At 38.3% G+C, this 11,516-nt stretch overlaps 1 protein-coding gene across 5 annotated transcripts in view; it reads right to left on the bottom strand.

Moving 5' to 3' along the window:
* Positions 1 to 11,516, bottom strand: part of EPB41L5 (erythrocyte membrane protein band 4.1 like 5) — a 155,795-nt gene that overhangs the window by 76,407 nt on the left and 67,872 nt on the right. For all 5 annotated transcript variants that reach the window (XR_008618334.1, XR_008618335.1, XM_028501578.2 and 2 more), the window contains exons 15-16: positions 8,327 to 8,369; positions 7,774 to 7,889 (exon numbers count right to left, since the gene is read on the bottom strand). Coding sequence is in view for 3 of the 5 variants with exons in the window: in XM_028501578.2 (XP_028357379.1) it covers positions 7,774 to 7,889; positions 8,327 to 8,369 (159 nt within the window). In the remaining 2 variants the exon portion in view is untranslated. The remainder of the gene's footprint in view (positions 1 to 7,773; positions 7,890 to 8,326; positions 8,370 to 11,516) is intronic.

An 11,516-nucleotide genomic window follows, 5' to 3' on the forward strand; every position in this document is an offset into this window, starting at 1 on the left:
AAGGGAGCAGGTTCAAACCCTGGTCGGGGAACTAAGATCCTGTAAGCCGTGCGATGATGCCCCCCCCGCCCCCCCAAAAAAGACATAAAGAGTAGATGAACAAGAGAAAAGGTTAAAAAAAAAAAAAAGAACTGAAGAATGAAGTTACGTAACACATCTTCCACATGCCTGTGTCCTAGTATCTTTACCACCACAGTAAATGTCAACTGAGCAAGACAAAATTCTCACAATGATTTCATGTGACTAAAAGGTAATTTATATGAAGAGAGGAGGAGAAATTTTTATGTTCTTGAAAAGGGGGAGCTGAGGAAGAATACCATACCTAAATTCACATGGTTCATAACATCTAGAAAAGATCTGACTAGTCACATTTTATGCATGAGACAGATGCACATGGAGAGAGGGGTTTCCCCACCACAAGAAGTATCTTCAAATTCTATCCCTTACATAGAAGCATCTCACAGGCAAGCATTTGCAACAATCCTGGAAGCAAGGTATAACTGACAGTGTGGTATAATGTGTATTAAAATATAAGAGGCATGTGGGGGTAAAGAGATTAAATGTCATTAGCACAAGATGATTTTATTCTTGCAAATCATACAAGTCCCATATACCAAAGATATAAAACAAACTAACACAATGTGATATTATTTTCAAACCCAATACTCAAAGCCTAACACAAAAAGTCATGGTGTTTCCAAGCAATTAACGATGATTTACAAGTGAAGGGTCTGCTCTGACCAAGGTAGTTAAAGCATCATGGTTCAAACAATGACTACCCCACCATCAGAGCATGCTGCATTCACGTGGGACAACCATCTTCCCACTTTGCTCAGTTCCCAGCTGTGAGTATACATGGAAGTAATAAACAGGGTCAAAGCTGAGGATGAGTCTTCTCGTGTCTGTAAAGCCAGAGTCATTCCCACAAAACCCTTCTTCGTCCTGAAACCCCAAAGCATTACAGCCCCCGACTCCTCACCCTTGCCATCTATCTTCCTGTCTGGCAAGATGGAAAGATGAAACACATGACATCAGGACACATGAAAGGTATTAAGCAAGGTTACTAATCAAAATATTTTTTAGCATATCAACCAAGTAAATATGTAAAAATCTAGTAAATAAGAGAAACTTCCATAATTAAGACTCAGCTAATTGTTTTATCCTACGAAATAAGCTGTGTCCCTGTCCTCCATTCAGGAGATACTTCAGTTTTATAACCCTGACATGTTTACACGGCACCTTTACATCCTGGACAATTTTAACAATAAAGAATGACCCAAGTGTTATACCTAGTAACATTTTCTGGGTCAACATTTTAATTAAAAAGCTCTCCCCTTAAATGGGCTTCCCCGGTGGCGCAGTGGTTGAGAGTCCGCCTGCCGATGCAGGGGACACGGGTTTGTGCCCTGGTCCGGGAAGATCACACATGCCGCGGAGCGGCTGGGCCCGTGAGCCATGGCCGCTGGGCCTGTGCGTCTGGAGCCTGTGCTCCGCAACAGGAGAGGCCACGACAGTGAGAGGCCCGTGTACCGCAAAAAAAAAAAAAAGCTCTCCCCTTAAAAAATTACTTGAATTATACTGATATTACAATATTTGTATATTGGTTGCTTTTTAACATATAGAGATATACATAACAGGACAAAGTTTGTTTTTCTCTGTAAATTCATTTAAAAGTATATCTATGATTACCCTATCAAGATCAGAAAGGTTAGATTATACTTAGAGATAGGTAAATGCCTTGGAAGTGTTTTTACCATCAAAAGAAATAATGATCTTAACAGCGCATGTATTTTCGTGTGTGAAAATGTGAAGGTGACTAACTTTGCTGTTTCTATAAGTTTCTCTGTCTATAAAAATGCAGTTGAAACATAACCAACTTAATTCAACATGTTAAAATTAATTATGTTAAGTTAGCCAAAGCACTGAAGTTGAATCACATGATCCTGGCATTCTAGGCTGATGGCTCCCTCGGATCAAAAGGATAGTAAATAACCAAGTAAGGTGCTTCTGGGGTATATTAGGTCCCTAATCAAGGATGTGTGATCACTGACCTTTTAGGCAGAATAAAATGCAGAGTATAAACAGGTTGGTGATAGTTTATTTAATTTAGGTTGAGCCACCTGTTAATTCTTCATACCTCTGCAAATAACGTGTATATCCATCTTGAAAATACCAGTAGCAACAACAAGTATTCCTAATATTTGCTATGAAATCCTGGAGCATAGAAACTTGTAAAAAGTAGACAAGTTTGATTCTACACCATCCAGGCTTAGCCCTTTGCTTCCCCCCACCCTTTGCTCCCTTCTTGCCCCATCACCCTTCCAACCCAGTTTCTACCATCAGGAATTTACAAATGAACTATTTTATAACAAAGTTTTCAAACAAAGAAAAACCATGATATGATTCTCCCATCACTTAAATGTAACAGTATCGATTAACTTAAATTCTAAGTATAGAAATGACCACTTTCCATATAAACGGAAGAGCTTTACTCTGACAATCCTTCCATATTTCCCAAAGTTAAGATTCTGGTAAGAGACATATGTGGCACTGTATCAGCAGTTCGACCTTCAGGCTTCAAGATTAATGTTAAAGTGAGACAAGTCAAACTTTAGGACTTTCTAAGAGACCAGATAGCTGTGTTGTTATTATGCCTCTTTTACAGAAATAGTAAGATCTTAATCATATTCATACCCACAAAATCTTTTCTTGAATGGCATAAATCGAAGTTTCTGTGCTTAAAATGTTATGGTTCAAATTCCTTTAAGAAAGATATCACCAGCGACAACACTTGACAATTAGAATCTGAGCTATGTAAAGTCTAAAATAATTATGAGGGGTACCATTAGGGGCCATTTGTAAGCACGCTGTGATGATGGACTTGCAGAGGTAGGGAGCTGGACTATTTAAGATGTGTATCTGCTCATATTTAGATGCATTAAAGAATACTTATGACTGTGATAAATTCAGATTGAAACATGCCTATAAATTTCATCCCCTAAATATTACTTACTTCTGCTTACTTACGTCTTCTACTGACAAGTTGTAATGTATCTGCCACCAAAAGCTCAGTAATAAGGCCCTCTGAAACTTGACCTTTGTCTGGCAGAGATGTGTAAGACTGACCTCTGAGGTGGGCAGGACGGTAAACAGCTTACATTGTCTATAAGGAAGCTTCATTATCTTGAAGTATTATGAATTCTCAGACTATAAAACACCTTCAAAGGACTATATATACAGTTTAAAAGCCTGAAAATTTTGTTAAAATTTTTCAAACTCTAAAAAGACAAAAGAAATGGTTCCCTTACATCATTTCCCATTACATCAGAAATATATTTCCTCCAGTTAATCTTCCCTATGAATTAAACCAAACAGCTTGGACAATTACATTCTGAAGTTCATAAAGGACCAAAAATAGTAACCTATGCAAAAGGTGAGAGTGATTAAAAGTGATATGTATTACGTATTACAAGTGATATGGTTTTGGCTTCAGAATTTTATTTTAGAGGTTGTACAAGGCCAGATTATGAGGCTGTTTGCAAACCTGGGAAATCTATCAGATGCATGAGATAAAAGAGAAAAGTGAAAAGACAAAAGTAAATACATGTTCCATCTTGTACAATCATTCAGTAGCAATATAACCATTCGGTTCACCATTGGTTATTCAGTTCATCATGCAGAAGTAACCATTCAGACTCCTCTCTCCACATGAGTCACATTCCTGTGATTTCTAGATCTTCTGCTATTTTAAAATACTAGCGTTTATTAAAAAGTAAGTTCTTAATTTAAAATTACATTAATTAAAATTATAGAATCTTAGGCCCTTAACTGAAATTAAGGCCTGAGTCACTTCAGAAATATTAAAAATAGAGTATCAGAGCAGTTTTATAAAAATATCACCACAGGCTGATGCATCAGGCCTCGACATGCTTCCTTCTGTGTGTGATTTCAGTGTCTGATTCTGCTAACCTCGATCTATTGGCACGGCATGGGGTGGGGGTGATAACGGGAAGCTTGTTCATAAACACAAACCTCCTCCTGAGACTTCTTCCGAGTGATGTGTTAACATGTTAAAATCACGAAAAACCTTTCCAAAATTATGATATACATACTCTTTGCAACACAGAAATATTTGTCATTATCTCTGATGGCATATAGCGTCTTCAGATCCTTTTCCCTTTCAGAGAAGAATTCAATTACAAACAACACTACCCAACGAGTGATTCAGTATAAAATAACTTCTCCCAAATTTGCCTAATGTGATCGATCCTCTATAAACTCTAGAAAATGTACACCATCAACTTGCACAACAGAATCCCAAGGCCTGAGAGGCTCAACACTCATATGTCAGTCATGGCTGCAGGGCCAGGAAAATGAGCATCCTGCTGGACTCCTACATTCTTCACACTGTGCTCATGGACAAAGTCAGGGTAGTTTCTGTGTGCAGGCTGGGGTGCAGACAAGGCCCTTGTGTCCCACTGGCTTTCACCACGTTGACAGCGTCACCGGCAGCCGGGAGCCTGGATGGTTGGGTGGGAGGGGAGCACAGTTAGTCAGAAGCAGGAAGAGGTGTGAGAGGTAACAAAGAAGCAGGCTGTGTGACCAGCATGCACTGCTGCTACAAGGACGCACCGGTGCAGTGAGACGCTCAAGAACGACAAAGGGGAAAATCCACAAAGTCACGCGTCAATATGGAGACACGAATAAGCCATCAGAGTCAGTTAGGTGAGTGCAATAAGGAGGGACTCTCACAGAGAGCAAGACGCTCTGCATCTGTCCCTGATGTTGCTATCAAGATCAAAGGCAGAAATGCTGTCTGAGGTTCTAAAGACAAGAAAAAATACTTATTATCTACTTAATTCAAGTATTTGAAAGGACAATTCTACATTAGGACAAAGCCAGATATAGAAAATGGCAATTGTGAAAAGTTATTTCCCTGATCAACTGACTTCACAAAACTGAAATCCAGGAAACAAAATTCAGAGCATTAAAAAAAAAATCTCCCCTCACAGAGGCCATGTAATTTGACATCAATGTTTCCAATTAACAATGGAGAAACACTGTTCCTTCCATAATGAATGAAATTCAACAGGTACAGATAATGTGATGAGATTAAGCCCCTCCAGAAGAGTTTAGTGAGCATCTTAGATACCTTTTCTCACAGCTATAAACAGGCCTATTGAAGTAAGAGACTGAAACATGCACACAAGCAGTTTCTGGTTAGAAATGATCAGAGTCCTCCAGTAGAAAGAAAACATTTGCCAAGGTTTTGTGACGTGACATAAAGGGCAGCACATATTTAAGATAACTACAAAAGAAAAAAAATCACCCCAATTATAAAAATGTCTAAGAATAGACATTCTCTTCAACCAAAACATGAATCTTCACCTTTTTTCCTTATGGAAACTGAAAATAAATTAGCTAAAAGTGTTTTCAGAACAAACTTGGAAGCTTTTTTTTTTTTTTTTTACGATAAAATTATCATCTTTCCTTCAACTGAAATACAAGCTATTCATCAGATCTAACCCATAAAACTCACAACCTTCAATATAGGGTCTCTGAATATTTAGAAAGTTAAATTAGGTTTACGCTCTCCCCTACATATGCAAGATTTTCCAAATAGTATTCAGTTTTTGTTTATAAATAGTTTATAGATTTAAAATACATTAATTCTCAAAAGATAGTTTAAATATCGGATAATTCTAGGTTACTGCCATACCAAATCATTCACTGAAATAATGGTGTCATTTCGAAGATAGCAAGAAAAAGCCAAAGGAGGAGGAGGTTTAGAGTAAACTGGTTACAAGTGATCTGCCAGAAATAGAATTGGCCACTATTCTGCCCAACTGTCCAAACCTAGGGAGCATTTCCAAATTTTATTAACGTACCACTTTCTAAAGGAGGACTGTTATATATTCATGTGAAAGTATTAATAAGAATCAAAGCATGCAGAAAAAGACTGAAATGCAAAATGCATCTTAGGTTAAGGCTGGGGAACCCGTCAGCTTCGAGACAGGCCAGCTCCGTACTCAGTCCCATGCCTGCTGCCACACACTGAGGCTCCCTGGGCCTGAGGGTCACCATTTTGCTCCATTTCCACAAAGGAGGCCTCAGTACAATGACATAAAGAAGGACATACAGCTCCAAATTTTTCAATTTTCTTGAAATTCAATACTCTTAGATTCAGCATTCTCTCTTTATATAGGCTGCATCAAAGGAACTGAGTAATGCCTAAATATGTACCAATTAAAACTGGAAAACTATAAAGATTTAGTGTCATAATACAGATACAAACAAACCAGACTCTCATTCCATATTAATCTAAGAGGTAAGCACATATTAAATGAGCTCTTTTTTAGCTGAAGTCTCAGCACTATGTCTCCTTGCCAATAAGACTTGGCGGTAACATTACTGGAGCTGTGTCTTCAGTAGAAACTGAAAACACTGTTCTTAATGGCTTAAAAAAATAAAGACTAAAATGTGACATTCAGAAGCCTCACTGTTTATACTTTAAGCGTGTGCCCACATGCACACACACAAACACTACCCCCACCACACTATCAAGGAGAAAGGGAAAAAAGAGGATAACAGAACGGGTGGGGGGAGGGAAAAAAGAGGATAACGGAAAACGGGTGGGGGGAGGGAAAAAGAGGATAACGGAAAACTGGCAGGAGGGAAAAAGAGGATAACAGAAAACACGGTAGGGGGCAGGGAAAAAGGATAATGGAAAACATGGTGGGGGAGGGATAAAAGAGGATAATGGAAAACACGGGGTGGGGGGGTAATTCCCTCCACCTTAGAAACTAATCAAGTTATTTGGAACTGAAGTAAAAATATGCCCAATCATCAAAAGCAGAGCACCTTGCAGTTAATTAAGCCAAAATAACAGTGACAAACAATTACATAGCAAAGACTGAAAATAATCACCAAGCACTGCTGACCCACCACCATGAAGGAAGAGCTGGTTGCACAGAAAGCTGACCCAAACCTTGAGATCACCACAGACACTCATTAGATTTCAGGTACTACACAAACTAAGAGCAAGAGAAAAAGAAAAAAATCCTATGAATTACCAAAGTTCATTTCATAAACAGACACAAAACTTGAACAGATGATGCAACCGACATGACAATTCAATCAAATAATTCCCCAGCAGCCCCCAAGCCACATACATTCATTTGGGAAAGGATGAACCCCACTGATTAACCCCAATAAGCCACAAAGTATCCATATTTGTGCACTTACTATTAGTCTAAAAAAAAACCCAGGGAATCTAAACAAATGAAGTACCTTCTCTGTCATTAGATTATTTCTCCACCCTCGCCCAAATGGAGTATTTCGTGCTTTGTTTCATTGGACTATAATCATGTTTCTGTTTTGGCCTTATCTTCAGTCTTTAATGAAGAAAACACACCCAAAGCAGTAGCATCGTGTTGTGTGGAGTAACATGTAACAAATACATTATCCTTAGGGATCTGGGAAAAGGTCCTACCGACTAGCACTGAAGTTCTTTCCAACAGAGAAGCACCGCCACTCCCAGCTCATGCTAACCAGAGTTGGGCGGCTGTCTGATGTGCCTCATTTAGACTGTCTCCTTGCTTCATTACAGTCTTGCTTATCCCAACGTGACAGCTCAACAACGTGCTTCTTTTCAGCTTACAAATATGAATAATTTGCTTTCAATCATATTTAAAGTACTCTAAGAGTATGGCCGGGGATTCAAAACACCCTTAGGCAAGCAGTGTTTTATTTTGGCTCAATGAGCGAACAAACCATTTCTTGTCATGCTGGTCTGCTCCGGGACTCCTTGGAAGATTCTCAACTTGCACTAGCACAGGACCAGAGGGAACGGACGGAATCACAGGCACAGTGGATCTCAAACCCCAAGCCTATGGACACAAATTATAAAAATCATCTATTCTGGCTAGATAAAAGATCTCTTCACCACTAAATAGAACATTAAAATGGAATACTATCTACAAAGTGAACAGATGTAATAGTAAACAGAGCAAAAAACAAATGCTTGAATGTTATATACCATCCTTGGGATAGATAATAATCTAACTGAATATTAGTATTCTATTTATTTTACAGGATTTACAGGGACAGAAAATGTTTCATTATAACATTATACCTGCTCTATTATAACATCTTAGAGAATAAAATTAACAGGTCACACATTACTGAGCCATTTTACAGATAAGAAAACGAAAATGCACAAAACTTTCCCGAGATTATATCACTAAGAAAATTCAATTAATAATACTATTGTTTGTCATAATTAACTACAGTGTTCCAGTGCTTTAGAAGCTTAATATTGTCTTACCTGTCGGGAGCCATTACTCTGAGCTGAAACATTATTGTGAACACTGTGATGGGGAAAAAAAATAAAGAAAAAATTACCGTGGGTACCTAAAACTAAGAATGTAAGATGTCCAGAAAACATCTGCTTTTACAGGCAAATACTTGCTTTTCTGCTCATTTGCTATTTCCACATACCTATATTCTACCTGTGCTTTAGATATATACTTCACTACTAATCTTGTTTATTCATTGGACAACATCTGTCAGAGATGACAAAATAAAACCAGCAGCACAAATGATCCCTTAAATTCAAGGCATTCAGCACAAACCACCCACATAACCTTACCCATCACTTCTTTTATATATTCCTACCCTCTCAAGATTTTCTGGTGTCAGCAGTAGCTTAGCATTTTATAACTCAAAAGGCCTTAGTATAAACTTAAAGTCAGAAACTTCTCTGTATACCCTTCTCCTCCAAATGATTTAAAATATGTTTTAAAATTTTTAGTTTAGGCTGCACTCATTCCTCTCCCACTCCCGCAAAAAAAGCACTTAAAAAACTCAGCATATAATGCTACAAAATAAATAGAAACAAACCTCAGAACAGCTAAAAACAAAGAACAAATATTCAATGAAATAAGAACTCAAAGATGAGATACTAAAACAACAGAATAAGGCAAATAAGAGTTTACTGACTTCAGACCTTCTAACATAAGCATAACTAGTATCCTGAGGTAAAAAATTCAACTAAGGTAACTGAAAATATATTCAATGTTATAAAAAAATTCCTTGACAGTGAGAAAATAATCTACAGATTTAGCAAGAACACTGTGTTCCAGGGAGATGAGATACAGAATTAAATACATTCAATTCCTTATTGTTATATTACTGACCTTCAACGATAAGGAAAGAATACTTCAGGTACCCTAAGGAGATTTAAAAGCACATCACTGCCGGCATCAGGTTGGCACAGACTTCTCCATGGCAACACTCAAAGAACACTATACCCAGACAAGACGTCATTCTAGTAAAAGGAAATGGGCAAAGCTTCACAAACACAAAACAAACTGTGAATACAGGATCCAGGAGCCTTTCTTAGGGGAGTGAGAACAAAACAAAAGTATCTGATGATGAAAGACAACCAATTAAGAAAGAACTCAAGAATGAAGAGGCCTTGCTAAAAGGCTGGGTGAGAAGGAGTAACCCATCTTACACCCCATTTTTTATTAACCACATCTCTGTTACAAGTTAAGTCGCCAGAATGTGCACCTTCACTATCTGGGTTCTAATTCAAACCGCGCCACTAGCTCTGCTCTCTGAACTGCAGTTTCCTCACTCGCATGGGTCTATTAGGGGATCGAATAAATGTTAGCAAAGCACAAAGAACGATGACAAATAAAACTAACCAACAACGAAATCTTATAAAAACATCTTGTTTAGTGTAGATCTGTTGCCAAGGCTGGTGTAAAGAATGTACCTATCCGGCACAATTTCTTTTACTAACCTTGTTGTTCTTCCCACGATACACTGCGCTGTATTAAGTAACTCATAAGTCCACACTAATGAAACCTCCTCCAACCTGCTTTGTACAGAAATTAGACTCATTACGCTATGGCCCCCGGGGTTACGCTCTGAAGCTTCTCCTTGAACTGAGAATAAGTCCAGTAGGTGATAAGTAAAAGATGAAGAATAACAGAAAGAAGCGCTGATGATAAGTGATGTTCACCGGATTCTAGCTCCCTGTTTTAAAACAATTTGAAACGCAGGAAGCACTGTTTTCTAACAAGTACACTTACTCTTTCACTTGCACTAATATGAAGGGAGCAAATGCTCCCCCGTTACTGACCAATCCAAGCTTCCCTTTTTAAAGGACTGTCTGCAATAACTGACCCATTTTGCTCTTGCCCCTCTATGCATCATTTCCTCCACCATTCCTTTTCCTCTCTCTTCTGTCTTCAAGACTGTCCACTAAGCCTGTACAAGAAGTACCAGTAAGTGAAAAGTGAACTGTCCTTTAAAATGTCACCTCTTCCTAAGATACTTTATGTTAGTCAAGACTCACAGGGAGTAGTTAGAAAGAAATGAAAGAGTACAAGGAAAACTAACATCAGCCAATTTAAAAACCTGTTATTCAAGTAAGCACAGTACAAAGTCAAGAAGCTTTTTAGGTCAAATAGTTGTGCTTTTTCTAACAGTACCGTTTGCCATGGTTCACTGGAGCAAAACTGTTCATGTGAACAGAACTCTGAGGGCAGGAATGAAAGGGCATTCCTGCCAATGCAAGCTCAGGTTCTCTCAAGCAATGTTAGGAGCAGGGCTCAATAACCTTCAGGAGAGTGGGTCCCCCTCTGAATTTCATTCCTAAAAACTATTCTAACTAAAAAATAATGAAGTATCATTGCTTAAATACTCCATTTTTGCTGTGTGTTCCAGAGCCAAAAGCATCACTCAAGAAGACACAATAAAATTTACTTAATAAAGTTAAATTAATCTCAATTCTAGGAGATTATATAGTCAGTCATACCCACTTTTTGGTCAGAAATCTGTATTTCAAAAAATTTTAAAGGAGGACAAACTTTTGCAAATAAAAGCCTTAATTTTTCAACTACGCATCATTGCTTGAATGCTTTGTTTACATTTCTGCTAACTTCATCAGGGAATCTTCTTCACTTTAAGCTCTAATATTCTGTCCCAGCCTCCTTTTCAGGAAAACAAGACATGATTCATTAAACAAACAAATAAAATACTTTAAAATATACAGAACCCCTCTAACATTTCTCCACCATTCTTCTTAAAAGCACAGATTAAAAATAACTCCAAGAAAAATTACAGTGTATAGCCCAGAAAAGGCAGAAAATTTTGTTTTTAACCTAATTAAAAATTCACGGGACTTCCCTGGTGACGTAGAAGTTAAGAATCCGCCTGCCAATGCAGGGGATGTGGGTTCGAGCCCTGGTCCAGGAAGATCCCACATGCCGTGGTGCAAAGAAGCCTGTGCACCACGACTACTGAGCCTGCTGATCACAACTGCTGAAGCCCGCGTGCCTAGAGCCTGTGCTCCGCAAAGAGAAGCCACCGCAATGAGAAGCCCGTGCACCGCAATGAACAGTAGCCCCAACTCGCCGCAACTAGAGAAAGCCCGCGCGCAGCAACGAAGACCCAATGCAGCCAAAAATAAATAAATAAATAAATAAATAAATAAATAAATATAA

This window comes from Physeter macrocephalus, chromosome 2 (assembly GCF_002837175.3).
Source record: "Physeter macrocephalus isolate SW-GA chromosome 2, ASM283717v5, whole genome shotgun sequence".
In the NCBI taxonomy this organism is placed as follows: domain Eukaryota; kingdom Metazoa; phylum Chordata; class Mammalia; order Artiodactyla; family Physeteridae; genus Physeter; species Physeter macrocephalus.